Genomic DNA, 12,500 nt, shown 5'->3' with positions numbered 1-12,500 from the left:
ACTCTGAGATCAGTACCAGTCATCCATTTAGTCAGGAGACTCTAATGACTGCATTAATTGCATTGACGTTCACATAAACAAGTGATGTATAACTGTTTGTTCTTGATGATTAGAGTTTTGTGTAGATATTTTTTGTTTTTCTCCCTCTATTAACCCCATTGCTTTTCTGAGGTTTTGTAACCCTGTCCGTTCTCCTTTTGCAGAATGTGAAATGTCCCATTGAGTGTTTCCTTCCTCTGGGCCTGCAAGCAGACACACAGCATTCTGAGCGGACCAAGAATTAAGAAGTCTTGTTAGACGAGCGAGAGTGCGTTTATTGCTGACGTGGTGGAGCAGCAAAGTGGTGGCGAATGGACGCCTCCTCTGACTGGCAGATGACATAAATGCTTCAAAGTTCATCTGAAGTACTTCCGTGCCTTTCAGTATTCAATGATTGTAATTTTGTTTTAATTTTGCTTATGTTGATCTGGGAAAAAAAAGGGAAATTGCTATTTTTTAATACTGGGCAGTGTTGATCCTTTTAGGAAAAATCTTGTGTGAAAGGGGGCCTTCTATGGGCCCTAAACGCCTGCAGTGTATTACTTTTGTTAATAGGCTACAGGGTGGGCTGATGTCAGTAGGTATATTAGAAGGCCGCACGCCGTGGGACCAATTCTGCTTTTTTAATATTACCAATGCAGCGCCAATTGGCTGCTTCTGACACTGATGTCTTTTACCGTATGCACAATTTTTAATTCCTTTCTCCGCACAATCCTTACTAATACCTGACCTTCCTTCAGTGTTATTTATCAATGTCTGCTGCATCTTCTGAGGCTTCCTTCTACTTAACTATGGAAAGTAATTCTGAAAATAGGAAGTGATGGCAATTGAATCTGATGTAATTATGGTTGGTGATTTTTTTTATTTTTTTTTTTATACTGTATGTGCCAAAGCTTTTACTACTGTGGAAAGATGACTCTTCTTGTAATAAAAAGATCTTAAAAAATCAGCATGTTTAATTTTAATTCAAGTGTTTTGTTTCTTTGCCCAATGCCAGCTGCGTTTTTTTTATTAATGTAAATTGTAAAGCTGCTCTTTAAACTACCAGCAAAAGCTCATGCACACTAGTTTTTTTTTTTTGTTTGTTTTTACAAAACTGCAGCATGTCTATTCTTTCAGTGTTTTTGCAGTGTGTTTTTCTACCATAAAAAGCAATGGGAGTGCAAAAAAAATGCAACCATGCGTTTTTGGTAAATAAAGCCAACTTTATTAAATATGTACTGTGGACAAATGACAAATATATGCCTTATTTTTCGGACTATAAGACGCACCTTATGGTCCAGTAGAGGAGGAGAATAGAAAAAAAAAAAAATGTAAGCAAAAAATGTGGTCATGATGCACTGTTAAGGGGGAGGGGGTCTGCCGCTGACAGTTATATTGGTAATGTCCCCCAATTCTGTTAATATCCCCACATCCTGGTATATATGGCCCCCTCCTTCCTGTTTTATATGTGGCCCCCATCCTGATATGCATGGCACCCCTTGATCCCTCTTCCTGGTATGCATGGCACCCCCTGATCCCCATCACGCTGCACACACACAAAAATAAACAATTATACTCCCCTCCTCTCTGCTCCAGCGCTGCATGCCGCTCTGCTTCCGACACTCGCTGTGTGAGCCATGCATGGTGTTACTGCCATGCGCCCTCAAGTGTGAGATGCTGTGCCGGAATAGTCACTGCTCCCAGTGCCAGAACTGTATGTGTGGGGAGCAGTGACTATTCACTCTCCTTAATAGCACGCACACTGTAGCCTCAGTGCGGCTGGCAGTCTGTGTGCCTGCTATTAAAGACCATGAATATTCACTACAACTGATGGGAGTGGATCGTAGTGAATATTCATGATCTTTTAATAGCGTGCACACAGACCGCATAGCAGCAGCATGAGCGGCGCTGCGGCTACAGTGTGCGCTCTATTAAGGAAAATTAATATACATTGCTCTCCACACGTGGGGAGCAGTTAATATTCATTTTCTTTAGCAGCCTAACAGGCTATGTTCATAGTTCACAGCTATAAGTCCAGGTCTTGTCATAAAACGGCAGCTTACATATGCCTGTATTATAATATAACCACCTGAAAGTGGGCTAGTTGTCTCATTCATACCTGACCCCTGTCATTTTGTACACTTTTATTTACACTACAAATTAAGGCCCCGTGTACATTGTCATTACTAAGCCCCATTGCAGCTCCGTAAATCAATACCATTACAGAACATGAGCCCTCAACTAGATGAGGCAAAAGGTTATGCTGCTTGGCCTGAGCAGATGTGCCATGACTAGGGGAAACCTAGAATAAATCCTTCTGTAACACATTTAACAATGGTCTTTGTTGCCCATAACCAAACTCTGCACAGCTTTCATTTCTCAAACTGCTCTAGGAAAATAAAACCTGCACTGTGGTTGCTAAGGACAACAGCCATTTTTTGACTCATGTGTCCTATGTACCTAAAACTGTAGGACCTTTCACACAATAGATATTAGCTGTAGGGACCCCTAATCACTAAGCTAATAGAGAACAAATATAGCGGATGCCATACATGAGTGGCCATCACTCCATTCAAACAGCATTTCAAAGCCCAGTGGTATCTCCAACATATCACCCAAGATGAGAATAACCCTGTAACACATCCCAATCATGGGAATTAGACACCAGATTCCAATCCCAATTAGCTACTTTAGACTTGAGCACCTGTCTAGGTATAAGGGAAGCTTTGATAAGCCTTGTCACCCAGGGCTCATCAGCGATCTTCTGGTCAAATAGAGCCTCTAGGGCTGCAATCTGGATTTTCAAGGTACTAGTGGAGAGGTCCATCTCTAGGCCTTTCTGAAGAATTTCTAACACTTCTGTAAGAGGGACCTGCTAGTTTGTTGACAAATTTCTCCTAGAGAAATCTAAGAACCTACAGCAAATTTTAGCATAGATCAGAGGTAAGCTTTTTCAACAGAAAACAGATTGGAGACATTGGGTGAAAACCTCCTAGATGACCACCATCTCCCAAGTTCCTGGACGTCAGATGCAGGTTGTGAACTTGAGGATGGAGTACCGGATTCTGTGACCGAAGATTGGACTCTAAGGAAGTGTACTGGGGTCTGAGACTGACATAATTCTTAGCCATGTGAACCATGCTCTCCTGGGCTAAAAGGGGACCATTGGAATGACTCTAGTTCCCTCCTTCCAGGACTTTATCGACCGTTAATTTTCTTCTGAGTTTCCTATTAGAATGTCTGCCTGGTGGGGTACACTTAAAATTTATTTTTTTCTTCTGTAGAAAGGGACCTCTGCTATAATTTTCGTGAAAATTCTGGGCACCATGAAAATACCAAAAGGTAGAATATGAAGGCCTCCCTTTATTTTTACAGCAACATCTAGATATTTTTGATCTGGATCGATTGGGACATAATATGCATCCTTCATGTCTATCACAGATTAGAGTCTCCATGCTGCACTTGGCATTTTTTTTTTAAATGCGAGTTTAGGGCCTTTAGATCAATAATTGTTCTGAAGGACGTGTCTAACTTACTGACTAAAAAGAGGCTGCTGTAAAATCCCTGTCCAATTTTGGCTTTGGGCACTTTGACCAGAACTTGGTTTTCCGATAACACTAAAACTTCTTTCTCTAACGTAGTTTAGTTCTTTGCCCCCACTCTTATCCTTGTTACTCTTCTTGGAGGGATGGTAAAAAAAATAAAAAAAACCCAGCCCGAGACCCTGAACAACTGGGTCTACCACCCATTGACTGACTGTCTGGCAACAAGGTCCACTGATCTAAAAAGAACCTCAACCTTCCCCATTCCTGGGGCCCTGACATCAGAACTGCTAGGGCTGAACACCTCTATCTGAGTTTGGTTTATTAAAGAAGAACCCTCTGTTATGAGTCCTACTCTTTTTCTAGTTATGGTTGCCTTTCCCGATTATCTTCCCTCCGATTTTGACTGGGACCCCAAAATATTTTTTTATTTTTAGGAAAAAAGGGTGGAAGAACTTTTATCCTATCTGCTGCTTTCTCTAGAATCTCATTGAGCGCAGATCCAAAAAAATAACCTTCCTGACAGGGAATAGAACAAAGGTTCATCTTAGGTTCTCATTACACAATACCTATGGTGAAGAAATCCATTATGTAATCGGGGTTTGAAGTTTTCTTATCATAGCTTCATACATCAGGGCTGGACTGTGGGGTAGGGTCTTTGGCTCTGCCATTACCCCTCTGCTGCTCCTGTTCTCTTTATTGCCCTCCTGGTCTAAACTTCACACCGGCGCCATCCTAGCCATGGGCGGCACTTGCACACATTGATCTCAAAGATTAAATAAGGACGATGATAAAGACAACAGAAGCAGTGGAGGGGCCGCGGCAGAACCAAAGACCCTACCCACAGTCCCACCCCATGGTCCCGCCCTGATGCACGAAGCGATCATAATAAAACTTAAATCCTTAGTTAGACAAAATCCACAAAATTGATTTTCTTCATCACAAGTAATGTTTTAATCAGTATCACAGCACCAATATGGCAATGTGTGCACTTTTACTTAGCGAAATCCTGCTTACAGGATCTCTAAGCCAAAGCTCCCTATAGGCTGAATTTGATAAGGCAGACAAGCTAGCAGAAACCCTAATGCTGTCTACTGTTGCATCTGCAAGGAAATCTGCAGCTTTCTGAATAGTGGGAAAGGCCGCTAACAGTTGTTCCATCAGACATCTGTTCCTGAATAGGGAGTAAACGCATTTGGCCACTTTATAAGGGCCTAGCTGTACAGGTAGCCGCTACACTAGGTTTAAAAAAAGGAGCTGCCACAGTCTCCCAAGCTCCTCTGATCAGATCGGCTTTTTATCGGAACGACCACCCCATATCATTAAACAGAAGTGCAGCATTTTTTTCTGCATATTATCAAGTTGAGACTTTTTTTTAACTGCCTTTTTGTTTTTAATGATGTATAGACGCTCTTATGGACAGGGAATACCAGATGTTTGCGTTCTTCCAAGCCACTAAACTTGGCAGTCCTGAATGGACCTGGATTGTCTTGGAAAGTGTATAAACCCATGGTAAATCTAACAGGTCTAAGCACATTTCCAGTCCTTAACTGGAAAACAGACGCCCATGGCCCTAGTCAGAGTAAGAGGATACAGAAGAGCAATCACTGAATAATTTTCCACTTTTCTCCAACTTTCTCAGAACTAGACTCAGAAAAAATATTACGTCTGTTGGAAGTAGACGGGACATTGGCATGAAGCATTTTCTTCTTGATAGTGTTTCTAACTTCATCTTTAATTAGGAGTATTAATCTGAAACAGGTACAGAGATCCCCCTGACACCATATACTCAAAACAGTAACAACAAAGCCTATTGTAAGAATTAGGCAATTTTTCATCTGCACAAGGAGCAGCCTTGTTTTTGTGTTTTTTTTTGATTTTTTAAATCTTTGACAAAGCATTCCTGGGCCTATGCTATAGGACAACCCTGCACAACATGCGGCACGCCAAAGGATGTTCTAGGGGGGCGTGGCCTGGAGCTCATGGAGAGAGGACGTGTGTAGCTGAAGCTCTTGCCATCCAGCCTTAAACCTACAGGATTTGACCCCTTATAGGGGTTTGGTTCCCACCACAACGACAGATCATCGTCTGGGATGTCCTCCTGATCCCTTTGGATCCTTTGGATACCACTTATATCCTGATTTAACCCGCTGCATCCCATCCGCAGTTGTAACAGTAGCCCTGCTGCTGTCGGACCATTACCTCATTGCCCTTAATATACTGAAGGATTACTGTTATCCATTATACTATCTCCATTATCCTGGAAGCCTCCTAACACCTGGAAGATACCGGAGTTACACAGATTGGGCCGCCCGCCTTTTGATGCGATTATCCAGAGCCTGGAGTGAAGATCACAAAATGGCGGCGGCGATTTACCTCAGCACTACACTGCTGTGATTCTGACAGGAGTCTGTCAAATAATCTCTGAACTGGACTCTGGAAAATTCTTATTTCACGGATTTTATGCATTTATATATCTGCTGAACTTCTACTCTAAAACCACTGAAAAAGGAATCTGGACTCCTCAACCCTTAGATGATCACAAACAGGACCGACCTCTCACTGAAGCCTTGGATTAGGTCTTATATTGTGATAGTCATTCTCACTTCTTCTCTATCTTAACTCTTTCCTGTTCTTATTCCTCTGTAAAGTAATTAATACAACTGTTTGCCTTAACTGCCCATTGCACATATAGCTTGATAATTTGCCATTGCTTAGTATAAAACGATTTTCATATACTATATCTGGAGTATTGTTACTAGTGTCGTACTTTTGTGTTATTGAGTAATTGTTTATCTAAATTTAGCACCTGAGACTTACTCTCCTATTTACTCATTTGATCATCCTTACCTTACTGTGTAACTGATAAGTAGTATAGACATATTTGCATATATCTACAATATATCAATGTAAACTCTAATATTTGGGAAGGCTCTCTGAAAACCATGGCGTCCCAGAAATCCAAGCTAGATAAATCCAAACCCACTTATAAAGACTCAGCTCAACTAGGAAACCCACATAGGAACAGATCTAGATCCCCTACTAAACAGAGTGATAATGACTCAAGGTCAAGGGATCGAGGCATGAAATCTGATGACTCCACAAATCCAGAATTTGATCCCCAGAAACAAAGGAGAGAAAAGAGGAAGGAGTCGGCCTCTAAACTAGCATCTGCACAAAAACCGACAGTGCACGAGAGTTCTGACTCAGATGAAGACTCGTCCCTTATAACTAGTCCTCCTAAGCAACGGATAAGGACAGACAGCCCTCCGTCTTTAGAAGTTACGGACCCGTTGCAGAATTTTGATTGGAAACAGCCAATTGACCAATCATTTTTTAAAGGGATATTCTCTGCCTTCAAGGAGTCCCTTCGCATTGACTTCGACACTAGGTATGATAAACTTCAGAAACAAATCGACTCAGTTACCAACAAAATAGATAAGACTGAGTCTGAGATCTTTGAATTGGAGCAAAAAAATAACAGACTAGAAAAAGAGTACCACCTCCTCAAGGAGGAATTTAGAACAGTAATAAATAAGCTCACTGACCTGGAGGACAGAGGTAGACGACAGAACTTAAAATTCAGAGCTATACCAGAGTCTGTCAAATCTGACCAACTTGCCCCCTACATCAAAAATTTGATTAGAACGACAATTCCATCTTTATCTGACCTAGAAGTAACACTGGACAGGACACATCGGCTTCCTAAGCCTAAACACCTGAAACCTGATGTCCCAAGGGACGTTATCACTAAGTTCCATTTTTACCAGACTAAAGAGCAGCTCATGGAGTTTCTTAGGCACAAAAAATCCTTCCCTAAACCATACGACTCCATCAAGATCTTTGCTGACTTGTCGAGAGAGACAATGACCCAACGTAAAAACCTAACAAAGGTCACCGACGTATTACGAAATAATCAGATCCCCTATAAATGGGGATTCAACCCCACAAAGGTCCTGTTTTACCACCAGGGGAAAAATTACAGTATTTCTGACATTGCGGATGGGGGTAAACTCTTCAGGGACCTAGGAATTAACATCACCTGACGTTCCAATCTAATTAATGGGCTGAGGCATTAGGCCATAACTTTAGTCCCGCCTAGGAGGTCATCATCGAAACGTTAGTCCCTCCTTGTTTGGAACTTGGTATTTAGTTACTGGACTTAGACCTGTATTGAGGTATTTTATCGCTCAAGTTAAGTTGTTTTTTTTTTTTTTTATTATTATTTAATTTCTATCTTTGTCTAAGATTGTAGACTTGATCTGATTTATATTCTTTCTGGACATTTTATAGTTAATTTTTGAAAACATGCTTTGGAAAAAACAATGGACGATTTTATTTCACCAAATATTGAGCTTTTACCATTGCTTGTACAGTATAAGTCATGTCACTTAGATTTCTAACACATAATGTCAATGGCCTCAATACTCCACAGCGCCGTTTCTTTGCCTGGAAGACAATTAAGGACTATAATGCTGATATAGTAGCTCTCCAGGAAACTAAATTCTCCTCTGTCAAGCCACCCCATTTCGCTCATAAAGAATTCCAAAATATATTTTACGCCAATAATATCAAGAAAAAGTGGGGAGTAGCCCTGTTAATCAAAAATTCTGTCTCGTTTGAATTAATCTCAAGCCTTAAAGATCCAAATGGGAGGTATATTATATTAATCTGCAAACTGAACCACCAAATTTTTACCCTCGCTAATGTATATGTACCCAACCAAGGCCAAATATCCTTCCTGAATAAAATAATGCGTACTATTACCCAAAATAAACAAGGTGATTTAATTCTCTTCGGAGACTTTAACATTGTACCAAATTCTCTCCTGGACTCTTCTAACAAGTCAAGGCGTCAATCTTCCTCACTAGGCCCATGGTTGCTCAAAATGGATTTATACGACGTTTTTAGATGCTTTCATTCGTCTTCCCTGGAATTCACTCATTACTCTGGTATTCACAATTCCCACTCTAGGATAGATCTAATTCTCACTAACATATTCTCACTTCCTAAATTTAAAAATATACTAATAGCACCCAGAGTGTGGTCAGATCACTCACCTGTAATATTCGAAGTAACAAACCCCCAAAATACCATTGTAGAAAAAATCTGGCGTAATAATAGTTTCCTCTATAACCATCCTGTCTACAAAAAAGAAATCGACAAAGCCATCCAGAACTACTTCAATGAGAATGACACTGATGATATCTCTATATTCACACTTTGGTCGGCCTTCAAGGCAGTACTTAGAGGCAAGCTTATACAATTAAATTCACAACTAAACAAATCTAATAGAGAAAAAACTCAAAAATTAGTTCATGAAATTTATGCTTTAGAGCAAAAACAGTCTCCAATCCTTCATTTGACTATTCAAAAGATATCCTTAAATTGAGAACAAACCTTAAATCTCTCCTGACCACCGAGTATGACAAATTTATACAGACTACTAAATCTAGGTACTATTTCTCTGCTGACAAACCATCGAAACTGCTTGCAGCTAAGATTAGACATTACAAAACTAAGTCACGTATTAGCGAGATTAGAGACCCCCTAGGCCATTCCTATAACCATCCTAAAGATATAGTCAAAGTTTTTGCAAATTTTTATAATTCCCTATATAACCTAAAAGATGATCCAAGCTTCTCAAAACCTTCTGATTCAGACATTAATAATTATTTACACAAACTACATTTACCCACACTAACCGACCAAGACCTACAAGATTTGAACCTCCCATATTTACCGAAAGAGATTTCGGGAGTAATCAAAGGACTTAAACTGGGCAAATCTCCAGGCCCCGATGGACTACAGAATGAGCTATATAAAACTTTTGAAACTCGTTTAGTTCCCTACCTAACCAAATTAGCCAACCATACAACACAACAGGCCTATCTTCCTCAGGATATGCTTGAAGCGATAATAACCATAATCCCAAAAGAAAAAGGTGACCCACTCGACACAAAGAACTATAGGCCCATATCCCTCCTAAATTCGGATACAAAAATTTTAGCGAAGTTGGCTGCGGAAAGATTAAAAATTCATATCGGTAAATTGGTGCATGAGGATCAGGCGGGTTTTATTCCTGGCAGAAATACTGCCGATGCCACCAGAAGAGCAGTCAATCTCATTACCCTAGTTGAGCGTGCCAATCTTCCTTCGGCCTTCCTTGCACTGGATGCAGAGAAGGCTTTCGACAGGGTCTACTGGCCATTCCTATTTAACACACTACAAAAATTTGGTCTCAAGGGTAATATTCTCAACCTAATTAAGTCAATGTATTCTGCTCAATCAGCTCGTGTCTATTCCAATAGTTCTTTGTCACAAAGATTTTCCCTGTCTAATGGCACTAGACAGGGGTGCCCTCTTTCCCCCATTCTTTTTGCCCTGTTTATAGAGCCATTTGCCTCTTCTATTAGAGAAAACATTAACATTACTGGCATCCCTGCCAATACTAAGCAAAGCAAAATAGCCCTATTTGCGGATGATATTTTACTTACCATCTCAAATCCCCTTAAGTCCCTGAGGCATATTACCACCACAATTGACGAATTCTCACACCTATCACTATACAAAGTTAATAAGTCTAAATCTCAAATAATTGACTTTAACATAGAAAACACATTTCTACAATACCTTAAAAAAGAATTTGAGTACATATGGGAGGAGAAGAAAATTATATATCTGGGAATTAAGTTGACTAAACCTTCTTCAGATCTAGTCTCAGAAAATTTGACCACACTATTCAACACTTTTCATTTAGATTACATTCGCCTGGCTAAGTTAGAAATCTCATGGCTAGGTAGAATTGAAGCGTTCAAGATGCTCTTACTCCCAAAATTTATTTATGTCATAAGATCTATTCCCATTTTTAAACCAAAACAATGGTTCAAGAAACTACAATCTCAACTTATGAAATATATTTGGAACCATAAAAAGGCAAGAATCCCTACCCTCTCATTATTAAAACATAAAAAGATGGGAGGACTGGGTGTTCCCAATTTATATAATTATTATCTGGCCACCACATTAAAGCTTTCTCAGGGATGGTTAATTGAATCTAATAACACATCCTGGATCAACATAGAGACGTCAGCTGCTAAAACTGAACAATTAAGGTCCCTAATTCTCGCCCACCTTATTGAGCCTTCTAGGCCCCCGCCAAACTACCCCACCTTAAAAGCCGTTATTCTGGCCTGGAGAGACTTGGTAAACAAATCCTCTACACATTTCCCTTTAATTAAAACTAAAAATATCCCTTTGGTTGTACTAGAAATCTTAATTACAAACCTCGACCTGTCGACCTGGCTAGATAAAGGCATAAATACTGTTAATGACCTCATTTCTGATGATACCCTGTTACCCTTTTACACATTACAAACTAGATACTCTCTCTCAAGAGATGAGAGGACGAATTGGAAGCTTATCTCTAATTTGCTTGCGAAACCTTCCCTCACGTTCGCCATGCCACAAATAGTAGTACAATTAATAAATAATCCAGAGAAAACATCCATTTGGAAGACAAATGCATTGTATAAAATTTTTAATGAGGAAGTGAATTTGCCTTACCACTCCTTTTTTAAAACTTGGGAGAAAGAACTTAACATTAAAATAGATCTGAATAAAATGAGTAAGACCTTAAACATAATATATTCTCACACAGCTTCAGCGACAATGCATGAGTCTTACTTCAAGGTTCTTTCACGGTGGTACTGGACTCCAATAAAACTTCATCGCATTAACCCCACCAATTCGCCTTATTGCTGGAGGAAATGCAATAATCAAGGCACATTAACCCACATGTTCTGGGGATGTCCTAGACTGCTTAAATTTTGGATGGATACTAAACTCTTAATATCAGATATCACAGGAATGACCATATTCATTACTCCACAATTAGCCCTCTTGTCAATTGGAATAGAAGACTTCCCAAAGCAGTTACGATTTATAATTTTGCATATTATAGTGACTGCTAGACTCATCATTGCTACGAGATGGACTAAACCTGATCCACCCGGTATAGATGTACTTATAGACAGAATTACCCAACATAGCGTGTATGAACACAATATAGCAATTAGAAGCAACTCTTTCTCAAAATACCTAGATCGTTGGACCCCCTGGATCTCTAAATACTTACCGCTACTCTTACATAAGGCCAATTGACATTCCATATATTATCAAGTGAACCAATTGTTTGACTCTCTCCTTTGTTCTTTTTAATGGTAATACAGAACTTCCTTTAGCTCAATTAAAATCTAAATTTTTTATGAATCTTTTTTATTTTTATTTTTTTAGACACATTTAATGTATTTCTTTAATAAACCTAAAGTTATGTCTAGACTCATTAATAGAGTACTTATCTATTTTCTGTTTGTATTTGAAACTATACTATATTGTACAATACAGTGATTTCTAAACCTTTTTGTCTACAATATGTAGATTGTTTGTTTTCCTTTTCCCCCCTCTCCCTTCCCTTCCCTCCCTTTTTAATTTATGTACCCTACTCCTTCCCATCCCCTGGCTACTTTAAAAACTTTTTCAATAAAAATATTTTGAAACAAAGGATGTTCTATCGCCTGAGGTCATCTCGCTGCTGCCAGCGCCGGAGCCGAAGATTAAATGTCACATTATTTTAGATGAGGGGCTGGGAAGGAAGGAAGAGATGTTTTACTACGAGGGCATATAATGTGGCAATTTGGTATATTATGGGGCAATTTGGGATATTATGGGGGACATTATGGAGCAATTTGGGACATTATGGAGAATTTAGGAGAGATTCTGAAAGGGGCATAGTATAGCAAGGGCAGAGGGTTGGGGGGACCTTATGGAGAGGGATTGTGCAGAGGGAATATTTTGAAGAGGGGCATTGTGTGGAGAGGTATTATAGAGAGGGGCGATAGTTTTTCTGACACTGTATTCATCAAGTGATGGTGTTTC

The 12,500-nt window shown here is 39.7% G+C and overlaps 1 protein-coding gene across 5 annotated transcripts in view; it reads left to right on the top strand.

Annotated features, from left to right (window-relative positions):
• Window positions 1-1,277, top strand: part of FN1 (fibronectin 1) — a 64,296-nt gene extending 63,019 nt beyond the window's left edge. For all 5 annotated transcript variants that reach the window (XM_073646638.1, XM_073646636.1, XM_073646635.1 and 2 more), the window contains one exon: window positions 204-1,277. In XM_073646638.1, the coding sequence (XP_073502739.1) occupies window positions 204-284 (81 nt within the window). In that variant the 3' untranslated portion in view covers window positions 285-1,277. The remainder of the gene's footprint in view (window positions 1-203) is intronic.
• Window positions 1,278-12,500: the final 11,223 nt, after the last annotated feature.

The sequence above is a fragment of the Phyllobates terribilis genome, unplaced genomic scaffold (assembly GCF_046119375.1).
Source record: "Phyllobates terribilis strain yellow unplaced genomic scaffold, ASM4611937v1 Scaffold_9__5_contigs__length_417890890, whole genome shotgun sequence".
Classification (NCBI taxonomy): Eukaryota; Metazoa; Chordata; class Amphibia; order Anura; family Dendrobatidae; genus Phyllobates; species Phyllobates terribilis.
This window is presented reverse-complemented; position numbering and strand designations above follow the sequence as displayed.